Source organism: Hippocampus zosterae, chromosome 16 (assembly GCF_025434085.1).
Source record: "Hippocampus zosterae strain Florida chromosome 16, ASM2543408v3, whole genome shotgun sequence".
Lineage (NCBI taxonomy): Eukaryota > Metazoa > Chordata > Actinopteri > Syngnathiformes > Syngnathidae > Hippocampus > Hippocampus zosterae.
Genome location: NC_067466.1, coordinates 8,822,759 through 8,837,562, shown reverse-complemented (window position 1 = coordinate 8,837,562; position 14,804 = coordinate 8,822,759). Strand labels below are relative to the sequence as shown.

At 41.8% G+C, this 14,804-nt stretch overlaps 3 protein-coding genes across 36 annotated transcripts; 2 read left to right on the top strand and 1 right to left on the bottom strand.

Annotated features, from left to right (window-relative positions):
• The first annotated feature begins 705 nt into the window (after positions 1-705).
• emc6 (ER membrane protein complex subunit 6) lies at positions 706-2,078 on the top strand. The gene has a single exon (XM_052047982.1). The coding sequence runs from the start codon at positions 1,422-1,424 to the stop codon at positions 1,752-1,754; it is 333 nt and encodes a 110-aa protein (XP_051903942.1). The 5' UTR covers positions 706-1,421; the 3' UTR covers positions 1,755-2,078.
• On the bottom strand, positions 1,801-9,420 carry p2rx5 (purinergic receptor P2X, ligand-gated ion channel, 5). Its single transcript, XM_052047929.1, has 12 exons — positions 9,144-9,420; positions 8,345-8,495; positions 8,050-8,121; positions 7,267-7,342; positions 6,805-6,889; positions 6,613-6,693; positions 5,709-5,850; positions 5,021-5,154; positions 4,862-4,955; positions 4,705-4,770; positions 4,525-4,613; positions 1,801-3,689 (listed from the first exon to the last, which is right to left on the bottom strand). Exons 1-12 carry the CDS (start codon positions 9,272-9,274, stop codon positions 3,437-3,439), a joined length of 1,374 nt encoding a protein of 457 aa, XP_051903889.1. The 5' UTR covers positions 9,275-9,420; the 3' UTR covers positions 1,801-3,436.
• Positions 9,421-11,232: 1,812 nt separating this feature from the next.
• LOC127588896 (polyubiquitin-B) lies at positions 11,233-13,423 on the top strand. 34 transcript variants are annotated; one of them, XM_052047879.1, is made up of 5 exons: positions 11,233-11,383; positions 11,928-12,288; positions 12,517-12,667; positions 12,896-12,972; positions 13,201-13,423. In XM_052047879.1, the coding sequence occupies exons 1-5, from the start codon at positions 11,242-11,244 to the stop codon at positions 13,307-13,309; spliced, it is 840 nt and encodes a 279-aa protein (XP_051903839.1). In that variant the 5' UTR covers positions 11,233-11,241; the 3' UTR covers positions 13,310-13,423. The 34 variants fall into 34 exon arrangements, with proteins under 34 accessions (XP_051903839.1, XP_051903847.1, XP_051903846.1 ...); XM_052047887.1 differs by lacking the exons at positions 12,517-12,667; positions 12,896-12,972 and adding an exon at positions 12,668-12,744 and having other exon boundaries at positions 11,928-11,983; positions 12,973-13,423; XM_052047886.1 differs by lacking the exons at positions 12,517-12,667; positions 12,896-12,972 and having other exon boundaries at positions 11,928-11,983; positions 12,212-12,288; positions 12,973-13,423.
• Positions 13,424-14,804: the final 1,381 nt, after the last annotated feature.

Here is a 14,804-nt window from a genome sequence, read left to right as displayed (position 1 = left end):
TAGCATGAACACGGCGTTAGCACGGTGGCGCTAGTGATCCTAGATTGCATGTTGTAAGACAGGGTAAAGTCACACACCGCTGGTGTCACCTGTTTTACGACAAATGTTTTTTGGTCTGTCATTTCATGTCAGGATTACACATGACTGTGCTACTGTACGTTGATCAGGTATTTTTGTACACTTTAACTCTATTTATATACAGTATATAGCGACCCATCGACGTATCAAACCGATGAACTGTCCTTTATAGTCAAAAACAAAATTTCTTCCAATACACGGGTGTAGATTGCAACAGCTGTACAGTATCTGTAAAAGAAATGGGCAGCCTTGTTCAAATGCTCTCTTACTGACAACGTAATGGGGTCAACATGAATAGTTTAAAAAATCCCTCCCCGGTCACGTGACCTGTCAATTGTACAACTCAACAGGGGAAAAAAACTAACATCGGAGAGGGTGTTCACACCCTCTTGTAGCTGTGGATATGGCTATATTCTAACCAAGCGCATGCAAATGCATGTTGAATGTGGGAGTGAGTACACCCCCAACACCATTGAATGCCTTTGATGGACCCAAAATAAAGATGATGTAGTAGTAGCCTTTCATTATTGAAGTTACTCTTGCAGCACATGCCAGTCCATAGAGAGCTCTCGTTGAAAGGCAGAGATGGGAAATCTAGCTGCAGAAAGTACAATCCCTGCCACGAACCAGCTGGTTTATTTGACAGTTGGGTTGAAGCACCTGTGGCTAAAGCCAAGCCGTGGCAGTGATTTTACTTTCTGGCCCTGGATTTCACTGTTGAAAGGTAGGAGAAGGGTAAAAATCAAATTCCTAGGCTCTATTTATGTTGTGGAACACAGTGAAGACAGTCACCATCAAGTGGGGGCAATATGGCACAGCTCAGAACTGGATGAATGAAAAATGAGAAGTAAATAAATCAAGGAGGGTGTCATGAGGTCGGAGTTTGTCCTCTTCATATGTCTGAGCCATGGGGTAAGTTGACAAGATTGACGCTTCATCTCAGAAAGAAAACAAGTCCAACTTCATCGTGCAAAAACACACTTGAATTACCCTAACTGGCCAAACCAACTTTGGATTTTTGGGCCATGATAATCATAATGTTTTACGGAAACACAACACTGCTAATCACCAAAAGAACACCACACCAATATGAAAGCAAGTTCTTGAACATTTTTTATTTTCCCCAGTTTTTCAATGTCTATATCATTTGAATTGAACAAATGATATGGTCACATTTAGAGTGGAAAAAATTTAGAAATTATTTAGCCTCATCTCGTTTTTTGACGGGACAAAAACATTTTTGAATAACAGTATTTTTTTGTGTCACTGCATCAAAATTTCTTTGCAAAATGTAAACGCATTGTGCATTCTTTGCAGAAACTTGCCGTACGACCACAGCCAAGATGGCAGCCGTCATAGCCAAACGAGAAGGACCGCAGTTCATCAGCGAAGTAGCCATGAGGGGCAATGCCGCCGTCCTGGACTACTGCCGCACCTCCGTGTCAGCGCTGTCCGGGGCTACCGCCGGTATCCTGGGCCTGACGGGACTGTATGGCTTCATTTTTTACTTTTTGTCCTCCTTCCTCCTGTCTTTGCTGCTCATTCTCAAGGCCGGACGACGATGGAACAAGTGCTTTAAATCCAGGCGGCTCCTCTTCACCGGGGGCCTGGTTGGAGGTCTTTTCACCTACGTCCTCTTCTGGACTTTCCTCTATGGAATGGTGCACGTGTACTAAAATAACCCGCATTCTCCTTAAACTAATTGCATTTTGTTTGAGCTGTAGATGAGCCAAAAATAGATTTTAATGTTATTCCATAATGACCTGCTGACATGACATTTTTCCTTTCTCCTCACACACTCAACAATGCCTTTTAATAACTCCAGGCCTCACCTGATTTATGATACTACCCAGGATTATTATTTGGATGTAGTCTAACAGACAGTAGCACATCATATCCTAAACAAGGTGCAACTATTTGTTGTTGCACCTTTCTGTATCGTCTTGAAGTTCAATACAAAGAAATGTGATTACTGATTGGAATAAATACATCTGTACTTATCTGCATCTGTCAAATCTTTTTTTTCTTTTTTGCTTTACTTGCTATCGAGGCGACATGCATTCATTTGCAGCAATAAGACCTTTGAAAGAATATCGGAATACACTCACATTTGTACAGTCGCACACAATACCAGGCAGACATGTTGAATTTATCGCACGAATCATGGCATCAAGGCATCAGTGAAGTCAATGATGGGCAAATTTGATGTTAAAATTGGACATGGTCCAGGTCGCTTGAAGATGAGCCACAAACATTTTGTGAAATAGGTTAATTAATTGTCAAGAAACTTAGGGACATTTTTAAAAATCAATGATGTTTTCAGCAAATATTTTCAATGCGTATGTAAAATTATTTGTAGTTTTAAGGTGAAGCAACATTTTACCACACATGTATACAATATTTTTACTCATTTTAAGTTTTAAAAGAGGCTAAATCTGTCAAATGTGTGTCACCTCAGTTAACTCTGCTGCATTGAGGCATTTTACTTTATATTCTAAAATGTACTTTTAAATGATCAAGGAAGCATACTGAAGTGACACAACTGGATGGAAAGATGAAGATCCTTGTATGTAGAGGAGGAGCGAAATTTAGCCGGGGTCGCTAGCGGAAGTTAGAGAGCCTTTTTATCGCATATGTTTTTGCTCTGTTGGCACCTTTTGATGTGTGAGACATTTATTTTTAAGGGGAAATGTAAGATGTGTTTGGGGATCATAGCATGTATTAATGGTTTAATAAATAATAAAAATGGGGGAAGCATCAATTTCTCCTCGTTTTTCGGTATTTATAGCGGATAGGGAGGAGGGACCTAGCTCTGGTATGGGTTTTTTTTTTTTACTGTAGTTTTATTACCTCTTGTGAGGCTCAAAGAGGATAGTTCACTCTATTTTCTTTCCTAATTGATTTTAGAATTGGCCAATTTGACCCACAGTATAACAACAGGGTTAATCCACTTTGAATGACAATTTCTCCAGATCAGGTGACTGGCGGCTAGAGTCAGTCAGCACCGTTAAAATCAACTCAAAATATCATGCAAATCGAATGTCAAGGAGTGATTGGCTAAAACAATGGCAATGAATACGCAAAGATTCAGCATGGCATCCGACAAAATGCCAAGGTTGATGTTGAGATGAGTCCTATGTTCATGGAACTGTCGATGATTCCATTTTCCATCAGCCGGCAAATGCAACATTTCTTCCTGTATATCTTTACACAGGTGCAGTTGTCAAGGCGGTCTCTCTGAGCAGGTGACAAGCCAGCAGCCATGTCACTAAAGTGATGAGTGAGTTACAGTTTTTTTTGGTTCCACCTTTCGAGACCACCGCCGCGGGTCATTTTTGCCTTGCAATTCCTTCTATTTTCAATTGTGTGAAACAAATGTGATGTGATGCTTTGGTTCCACACCATGTGGAGAGAGGGTGGAGGTGTACCGCTGGCCGGTGTTACGTGGAATGGTGGGACCCCGCTTGTCCTCTGTTGCCTTGTTTTGAACCTCCATGGCTTCAGTATCATCTATCTGTTTCATGGAGTTGGCAGACCCCTTTTCTGCAGCTGGTTTCCTCGATTTCCTTTCCCTTTCCCGATTCTTCTCTCTGATTGTATTCCGCTCTTTCCTGGAAGAATCAGTGAGGGAGAGGTGAGCCAACGGATTTAAACGTTATCTTTTAAATATCTTTTTATTTAACGAAAAACGTTATCTTTAAAGCCAGGATGAACTACTCCAGTTTGCCAGCGCTTTTCAAAGTGTGAGGTGATACATCTCCACTAGAGGGCGACAGAGGACTTCAAGGGAAAGAGCGTTATGGAAAGTTGCATGAACAGTTTGAGTTTATAATTACGATAACATCCATGGTAATTTGAATGAGCCCTTCTATGGCGTTTCACATTATATGTCTTACTTGCAGAACTGTGAGACGGAGTTAGAAGATCACCAAGTAATACATTGAAGTCTGTTTTAATATGTTTAAATGTGTTGAAAACAGGTGGGAGTACACTTTTTTTTATGCGTCACTATATCGCAGGTGGGTCTGTAATCTATTGTGAGCTAACCATTTCTGAAAATATGTGAGAAAACCGGTCTGAATTACATCCAATATCCATCCTTTTTGACCCTGAAGAGGGTCGCGGGAATTGCTGGAGCCTATCCCAGCTGACTTCGGGCAAAAGGCGGAATAACCCCTGAACTGGTCGCCAGTCAGTCACAGGGCACATGTAGAGAAAAACAACCATACACGGCCACATTCACACCGTCACTGAGTGTCAACCAATCCCATGCCGTACGCACACAAGTCAGGCAAGTGTACTACACCATATAGTGACTACACACGATATTAAATATGAAAAGCAGCAATGTGTGAAGAGATAAGACAATTCTCTAACTTGAAATTTCTTCGCGGAAAGTATCATTGCCCCTACACTCTGAAAAAGGCCTGCAGATACAAATCTTACTTGAAATTGATGATCTCAAATTTCTTGTTTCTATAGAAGGAACTGGTGTTCATCATATACAGTAGGATCATATCACATACAAAGGCTCCCTGCAAGGAGAATGAGACACCGTATACTTTTATTTCATCCCGTGTGACAGTGTTATTCTAACTCAGCGACAATATCATGAAGATAACTCACTATTCCTAGAAGAGCGACACCAGAGCCGATGGCAATTATTGTAGGAATGATGTTGAATTTTCCTGCCTGCAAGGAGTGGAGAAAACAAGGTACATTTAGTGCAGTGGCTATGACTGGAATCCTATTTGTTTCTAATTTCTCCAATTACGGCTACTACCTGGCCGTTGATCATGATGTCAAAACGAATTCCATATACTTTATATAAAGTGCGAAAGGTTTCCCTATTTTGATCCTTATAGTATCTGGCATATCTGCAAGGCAATGGCATCAGGTGGATGAGTTAGAACGAAAACTTGGGATGACTGAGATGATGTACCTGAAGTTGTATCCTGATGTGACGGAGTTGTTCAAACTTATGTCCAAACGGGTGAAGCTGTATTGTGGATTACACTGAGAGTAGTCCTTATCCAAATCGCAGTACCATTCAATTAGGATACCAACAGACCCCCCCTAAAGGGGGAAAAAAAAACACTGATCATTTTTCTTCTTCTCTGCTTTTCTGCAGATGACAGTCATTTTTTAAACTACTGTATAACAATCAAAAAGAAGGGTCTACATCAGGGGTGTCAAACTCGTTTTTGTCGTGACCACATTGTAGTTACGATTTCCCTTTGAGGGCCGTTATGAATTTTGGGAAACCATATAACTGTTTAATCCCTTCCATATATTGCATACACAGCGCACAACAAATTGATCAAAAACTATTTTTACAATCAGGAGTCAAATATAATGACTGTTATTGCGGATTACATATAACAATTTGAAATTTGTGTTCAGATTTTAGCAAGCACCATGGAACTTGACATGCTTGATTTGCTTTCGCGGGCCACTTAAAAGGGTGTGGCGGGCCAGATCTGGCCCCCAGGCCTTGACTTTGACACCAGTGGTCTACATTTTGATTGTCAACCGCCCCATTGTTTCACGTTGCATGAATAGTTTGGTTTACTTTGTTGGAAAAAAAGGAAAGCGGCAGTATTTGTTATTACATTCTGGCGCTTGAGTACCTTTGCAGCCATGTCCTGGAAGTCATGTCCCGCCCACTTGACTAAATCTCCGAGGCGAAAGATGGGACAGTAAGGATGGTCCACTTGGTCATAGGAGCACCTTTTCAAGTAGCTGTCATCAGTGGTGTCAAGAACATTGGACCTAGGATAGTGATGACAGGGGTCATGGCATTTGTGACTCCTCATAAAAAAGGATGTGCATCACTTTTTTTGGGGGGGGGGCTTGTTCTTGATATACTGTCTTTGTTTACCTAAAGGAGCCCACGTGGTGGATTTAAGATCTGTATTGTGATGTCACATTAAAAAGTTCCACACAGCATATTTGTTTTCTATTTAGATCAGAATAATTAGTTTGTGAAGCATGCTTGATTCGAGTTTGGACCTGAATGCTCAGCAACTTAAAAAAAGCTTCGACAGCACATAAGCAGTACCGCATGTCTGTCAGTCAGCCACTAGCATATCGTTGGCACGCCTGCCGTCATTTAAAAGTCGTTACGAGAGCGTGTGGATTTCAACAATGCCACTTAATATCACCTACATCCGGTCAAAAAAGACTACGAGTGTCAGGATGCCGAAGAAGGACGCTTACTTCATTTCAATGAGCGCGTGACATATACATAATTGCCGTGACTAGTGCCATCTGTCCACAGTGGAAAGGGGTGGGGGGGCTTCTCGCGTGACACCTGTCCACAGTTAGGCTCGCTGTCAAGGGCATCTCGCATGACTGTTTCACCGTCTCAGTGAGAGTAATGCACAAGCCGTATTAATAGAAAGCTCCCTGCACCCTAAAGTTATTTAAAACATGCATGGGCTACATAGATTTCTCAGCTCGCTTACTGATCGATGGAATGACGCCCTGAGATCTGAGGCGCACCATCGCTCTTCACCACCTGCGGACACTTACTTGGAAAATTCAAACTTTGGGAACCTGATGAAGTTCTTGATGTAAATGGTGAAGTTTTCGGCTTCGTTCAGTAATGGCACTCTGGGAGGGAATGTCGGAAACGGAGCATTTGTTGAAAAGGATTGGCAGCTTTCTATGGACTGTATTGGCAAAAATAAAATAGATGGTTTGAAAATGTCTTGAGGTACTCACGTGGGTCTTTTGCTGTGTTCTACAGGACACCAGGCATGAATCTCGCAAGTGCCGGTGCTGTTTATACACAAGCCTGTTTTAATTCCTGATGGAGAGAGCAAAGATTCTTTGCTGGGTGGTGGTGAGATAAACAGTCAAATCCCAAATACAAAATGAAAAAAAATGGAGCAGATGCTCATGTGGTAAATGGCCGGCCCGACTGATTTCAGCTCCTGACGTCACTCACTAGGCCACATCCCTTAAAGGCACACGAGACGTGTTTTTTGGATTGGATTGGATAAACGTTATTGTCAAATGTACTGTATGTGTAACATACAGCACAGATGAAATTTCTTCCCTCTCAACAGAAAACAAGAGGAGCCGCTGCGGGTGCCCGCGCCGCTATCACAAGAAAAGTTAACAAAAAAATGACAAAGTAGTACACATGCTTTCACATGGTATTGACAATAAATTGCTCCTCACCATGCCCCGCTACGACAGTCTCCCCCTCGGTGCAGTCATCATCACTCAAGCATTGGCCATCAGGTACCTTGAAACTCTGTGATGCATACATGACACATAAAGTTAATTCAAATGCAGAAATGATGATATTTAGGCATGACAGAATTGGAAGACAATTTTTTTTTTCCATATCATCTGTGTACAACATACGGAAACACGCACATGTTGTGTATAGTTTTCCTGAGACAAAATGTAGCTAGCTATATGCAGTGTTTACAAAATATAATTTATAGTAAATTACCAAATAGCCCATGGGTACGCCTAAATATTTTTACTTTATATTCCCCCCACCCCCAATTTGGTGAGCAGCTACATACCAAAAAAGACAAAAAAAAATTTTTTTTTAACCATATAGCAAAGTGTTTCTTAACCAGTTAGCCTTGCAGCTAACACAGCTACCATGTAAGTCTTGTGCAAAAACACGAACATAAGCACTGATTTGTAACCCACTTATTCAGAGCCGTCTCACTTCAAGTACAGTACTGTAATACCAAAATGTATATATATATATATATATATATTATACTGTATATATACATGTATATATTTGTAAATATATGTTTTTAAGGTGCCTTAGTATCTGTAACAGGGTTGCTCAAAACATAACAAAATATATGGTAACACCGAGCTTTTTCTTCATAGAATCAATTCATTATCCAAATCCGACAAATGTTCTCTTTTTCAAACTGTTGCTCTTTGATTTGTCTTCCAATTCTGAAATGAGCCATTTACGCGTACACTCACCTCGGCACAGAAGCCCAGCCTCTGATTGGGGGTCTCAATGTAATTTGTTACCACGAAGAAAACCTGCTCTCCCTGCACAATACAGTTAAGCTTTTATTCATTGTGATGATGAAGGAAAAGGTTACCGGTAAATGAATTACACACCCCGGAGAAGGTCGATACGGTTAAATCTCATCAGGCAAATGCTGCTGCTGTTAACGACATCAGCCCGCCCAAGTCATAATCCCACTTGACAAGAGCTACAATTGAGGAAAGGTCTGATGTTGGGGGAAGTTTTAATATACGGCGGGCCTACATTTGGTGGAATGACGTAGTCCTCGGCACTCCACAGGTGAAGGCCGCTCTCAGAGCTGTTGGTCAGAGTGACGCCTTTGAGCTTGGTGATGACGGAGGACTGGATGGCCTCCTCTCTTTCCTGGTAGCCCTTCTTCATCACAAACACCCACCTAATGGATGGAGTAACACTTCATCAAACTGCTGCCATGTTATTAATCATCCATCCATTTTTATGTCCTTTTCCTCGTTAGGCCGCAGATGAGCTGGAGCCTGCTTTTGGGCAGGAGGCGGGGTAACACCCCTGGACAGGTCGCCAGCCATTCATAGGGCATATACTGCAGACAAAGAAGCATTCACACCTTTGGGAAATTTACAGTGTGTGTGGGGTTTTTTTCGGAGCCAAGATTCAAACCCAGAACTGCAAGGCAGATGTGCTAACCACCATGGGCAGTCGTGCTGCTTACTCTTTGTCAGACATTTTCTAATCTGGAGCATTCTAATCAGCTATTCATTTTGAACATGGATTTTCTGTTTGTAGTGGAACCAACGCTTTGATTTCACGTTCATAATTTCCTTATATGCTTTGGTATGACATCACACAGTGGTCTGACTTCTCGCTCAGCTTGAAGGGTTACCGAGTTTTTATAATAACGCACACATGCATGCTCTGCCACTTTAACGGAGCAAAGCAAACACACGGGACTTGCACAGGCACAACTATTTTTAACTTTGTGAATCACTTTGCCGAAGGTTAGTTTATGCAAAGCCACCCTTGGACAGAAACAATGGGCCGGGGGCAAAGCATGATTGCACCTTACCCGATTATGTATCCCAGCACGGCCAATTGGTAGATTCGAAACAGTATTCCGATCTTCCTGTTCTCTGCGATGACATACTTTTCCGTCTTGTAGTTCAGGAGGGAAAAGAAGAAGGTGCCCCAGCCGGCCATTTCGGTGGTCGTGTGAGGGAGTGGGGGAGTGAGGAAGTGACACCAGGCAGTGCATGTCCCTTGCTCAGCTGGTTGACTCGTCAGACCCACTGTCACTCAGCATGCTCCTCCAACATGCCCGAAGGCAACATGAGCACACGTCACAATCAACCATTCGACAGTCTTTTAAGGTGGCTTTTGAACTTTACTTCAATATTTTTCTTTGGGGAGGAAAAAAAAACACTTTGTTTGTCAAGAGTGTGCAAAAGGACATGTGAATTAACACAAATAGTTTTAGCATCAATACATTTGAATGCTGAGCCGACCCATAAGCAGCATTTGATTTGGGGGGCTGACTATTTCTGCCAATAGCATTGATCATTGATTATATTATACCTTCTATAAACCCATTGCGGCAGCAGTATTACACTGTACTAATGTTGTTTACATTTCTTTCTCCATGTATGGAAAAAGTAACACGTTAAAAAAAATGTATATGTATTCACTATTGAAGTATATTAGGGGTGTAATGACAATCGGAAAATAAGTTTGCAAGAAAAATGTGAGTTGGTACACAAACTAATGAATCAGTCACAAATTCGCAATGTGGCTTGCACTGGCGGGTGGCCCAATCAGAACATCATAAATTGGTATAAATCGGTTTGATATTCATGATGTATTGTCATTTCTTTGAATTTGATGAACTTCAATAGGGTTTTGTACAGTTCATGTTGCGTGTTAATAAACATGGCTAAGGCTTTACTTCTATCGCTTTAAATGTAATTTGTCACATGTAGAGTACTGACAAAAAAAATCATTACATCATCGCCCATCGAACTGAGAAAATACAAAAGTGCAAACATTAATTATTATTTGTGTAATCTATTGCTCTTGGTCTCGCTCAATATATTATGTGTTTAAATATGTTTGCATTGTTTTCAAAGAGACTTGAAAAGAATATAAGCTGTGTAAGTGTTGTAAAAACCTGCCTAGGTGTATTTAAATAGATTCATTGTTTTTCACGGATTTTCACATATTATTGCAAGACGGTCAGTCACGTAACCCCGGCGATGGAAGGGAGATTAACACATATACAGTAGTGCAGCCCGGAGTTTGCAGTTTTAGGAGCGTACTTTCAGACCTAAATTTTCTCACTCTTGTTTTCTACCACAGTGCCATTTAGCGACGGGGGCGTGTAATTGCCGAGCAGTTTCAGGACAGCTCTTTTTATTTTTATTTTTATTTTTATTTCGATGGGGCGGGGCAGATTACTCGGGCAAATATACGGCGGGCGAGACAAATTATTACTCTACTCCAGTATTGACAACGCAACAATCCAGAAACATGTGTGTTAAAATGGTATCCAATTTTTTATTTTAACATTAATCCCAACAATTGCCAATAATTTGGAAATATTCGTGACTATTCCTTCCTCAAAATCATTTTACCGAGCAATTATGATTAAATAAATTTCATTGTTCACAATGTATGTAGTTTGCATAATGCAATACAATGCATACTTATTTATAGACTATATACAGCATTTTCACAACAGCTGTTGCAATTTTCCCCATTGTGGGATTATTAAAAAATATTATAGTATAAAGTAATAAAGTATAGTCTAGACTTCTCTCTGAAAAAGACCGTGAAAGAGAGACTAATCGATGTAATGATTTGGGTATTCAAAATTGTTTAGACCCCGACCTGATTAGATGACGAGCCTGATCGACATTTACTTTCGAGCCACCAACCAATGGCAAGTCAAAGCAACGATCCATTCATCCAATCAAAATGGGAAGATTTCAGTTGCTATGATGGTTCAAGACATTCCCGGCAAGACAGACCTTAGTGCCATGTAATAATATTAAGTCGCCGAGCAACCCTTGTCAAAAACATACTCATAAAATGTCCTTGAAGTGTAACTTGTGTCAACGAAATAAAAGTTTGAATAGCAAGTTGTGTGCCAGGCAAAGAAGGAACTATTTTTTATGCGGATGGATATTGCCAGTGACGTAAAAAGCCCCAGGTTTATAAAGAATTTTGCCATGACCTCATCACTCACAGAACGATCGCAGAAGGCTACCGGGCGTGAACGACGACTCACACAAACTGAAATATCGTCATTTTATTGTAAGTAGCAAGTTAACAACTCATTTTGTTCGGACCATTGAATCAACTGTCTGTGGACATAATTAAATCGTTTGGGGTTTTTTTTGGTAAACTTTCCGCGAACCTGGTCTTCGTGAGCATTGGCAGCTGTTTGTATTAGTGGACGCATAAACAAAATATTGAACGCTACTTGGGTGTTCCCTTTGGATAAGCGAACTACTGTGTAAAACTTGAATTACAATCCATTTGTGTTGGGATAATTTTCTAGGGCAATAATAGTGACTCAACATTTTCACTGGAAGCGTCCATTATGGGAGGCGTTAGCTGAGCAAAAAGGGAGTTAACAAGGTCTCAAAATGGCGCTGTCCACTGGAATGTTAATAGTGACAACTCTAAGAATCGGCTGGTTGATACAATTAAATTCTTTTTTTTTGTTTGACGTTGTGTGAAATTATCTGATCAAAGATCATGGATTAAATGTTTACATCTAATGAATAATGCACGCACATTTTACTGTACAGGCTTATAAGAGAGTACTTTAACATAGTTGATGTATTTATCTTAGGTGAAAACATGCAGATCTTTGTGAAGACCCTCACTGGCAAGACCATCACCCTCGAGGTTGAGCCCAGTGACACTATCGAGAATGTCAAAGCCAAAATCCAGGACAAGGAAGGCATTCCCCCAGACCAGCAGAGGTTGATCTTTGCTGGCAAACAGCTGGAAGATGGTCGCACCCTGTCTGACTACAACATCCAGAAGGAGTCCACCCTCCATCTTGTCTTGCGTCTGCGAGGTGGCATGCAAATCTTTGTGAAGACCCTCACTGGCAAGACCATCACCCTTGAGGTTGAGCCCAGTGACACCATCGAGAATGTCAAAGCCAAAATCCAAGACAAGGAAGGCATTCCCCCTGACCAGCAGAGGTTGATCTTTGCTGGCAAACAGCTGGAAGATGGTCGCACCCTGTCTGACTACAACATCCAGAAGGAGTCCACCCTCCATCTTGTCTTGCGTCTGCGAGGTGGCATGCAAATCTTTGTGAAGACCCTCACTGGCAAGACCATCACCCTTGAGGTTGAGCCCAGTGACACCATTGAGAATGTGAAGGCCAAAATCCAAGACAAGGAAGGCATTCCCCCTGACCAGCAGAGATTGATCTTTGCTGGCAAACAGCTGGAAGATGGCCGCACCCTCTCTGACTATAATATTCAAAAAGAGTCCACCCTCCATCTTGTCCTGCGTCTCAGGGGTGGCATGCAGATCTTCGTGAAGACCCTCACTGGCAAGACCATCACCCTCGAGGTTGAGCCCAGTGACACCATTGAGAATGTGAAGGCCAAAATCCAAGACAAGGAAGGCATTCCCCCTGACCAGCAGAGGTTGATCTTTGCTGGCAAACAGCTGGAAGATGGCCGCACACTGTCAGACTACAACATCCAGAAAGAGTCCACCCTCCATCTTGTCCTGCGTCTCAGGGGTGGCATGCAGATCTTCGTGAAGACCCTCACTGGCAAGACCATCACCCTCGAGGTTGAGCCCAGTGACACCATCGAGAATGTGAAGGCCAAAATCCAGGACAAGGAAGGCATTCCCCCAGACCAGCAGAGGTTGATCTTTGCTGGCAAACAACTAGAAGATGGTCGCACCCTGTCTGACTACAACATCCAGAAAGAGTCCACCCTCCATCTTGTCTTGCGTCTGCGAGGTGGCATGCAAATCTTTGTGAAGACCCTCACTGGCAAGACCATCACCCTCGAGGTTGAGCCCAGTGACACCATCGAGAATGTCAAAGCCAAAATCCAAGACAAGGAAGGCATTCCCCCAGACCAGCAGAGGTTGATCTTTGCTGGCAAACAACTAGAAGATGGTCGCACCCTGTCCGACTACAACATCCAGAAGGAGTCCACCCTCCATCTTGTCCTGCGTCTCAGGGGTGGCCTGTAATCGATCACAATTCCATATTCATAATCCTCAAGTAAATATAGTGATAATTTCACAGGCATTTGCCATCATGACCAAATGTTCAATGCACATGATTGGAATAAATGATTAAAGCTATTAATTATTTTGGTGTTTACTATTTTTTTTCCTTTACGAGTCTATTTAATCATAAACCTTGCAGATCCAGCTTGGCCTCCTCTGCTATTGAGGTGAAGTTCCACATCTGTACAACAAAGCTGAGCTCTCTCTGCATGTGACATTATTTGGGCCTTCTCACGGGTCAGCGGTGTCGGAATGTTTTCCAGCATTCACTGCGTATAGCAGGGGTGTCAAACTCGGGTCCTGGAGGGCCGCTGTCCTGCATGTTTTCAAAGTCTCCCTGTTGCAACACACCTGATTCAAATGATCAGATCATCAGCAAGCTCTGCGGAAGCCTGACATTGAACCTGTTCGTGACGACGGTGAAACTTATCGCATCGTATCGCCAGAAAATTCCATGTATCGTTTAAGTATCGCATCGCTGGCAGTGGATCGAGATGTGTATCGAATCGTCCTCAGTGCTGAGATTCACATCCCTACAATAGAGTTGTGGTCCGTCTTGCAATTTTTTTCCCTGCTTCCAGCTGATGATTAAAACCACGGTGGGCAGCAAATTTGGACACCACTCCCAACAGGTAGTTGCAGTCGTAGGTCGGGGGTAATGTGCCGCCGCCTCCTCTGGGGGGCGGTGCAAGGCCACTCTTGGATGATAAACATCTCAGTCGTTAAAGTTCTGTTTTTCATATTTTATAAAATGAGCAATTCACATCTTGGATGGACAATTCCAAGTTGCGTGTTACCGGTATATAATTTCCATTCAATTATTGATTTCACGTGACCATTTTAATGATTCATCATACTTTTAATTGGTCTTTTTTACTCGTATTTGCAACATTTCAATGAGTTGCAGTAATACTTATACCTTTTCATTTTGGGGAATGACTTTTTTTGTTTCCAGGTTATTCCATTTCTTTTTGTAACAACTGTTGTGAATAGTGAATCATGTATTGCGAAATGTTCAATGAAGCATACATTTGGATTATTCAAGATATTGTCTGACAAGAATTTAAACTTAATGACACATTTGCTTTAATTAACTATTGCCCCTCAAGTTTATGTGCACATATTCAACACCTCGTCTCATCCACTGGTGAAAGGGCACTTTGATCCCCTTCTTTTTTCTAACTGCTTCAACAAAGTGTATGCAGGAAAAGTGATTAAGATAAAACGATTGTCTTGTTTTGACTTCAAGATGGCACCGCGAGAACAGCTGCCTTTCCGGCAATCCGTGTTCTTCCTTTCATAACTTTGCTGTAAATTGGGAATTTCTCCATTGCAAGACTAATAAAAGGTTTCTTATGTAGCCCACCACTTTAGTTTTCCTAAATGGAAAGAGCACCCTAGGTCTTGCATATTAAATAGCAAGCTAAATATCTCAGTTTACTTTCACTGAACCACT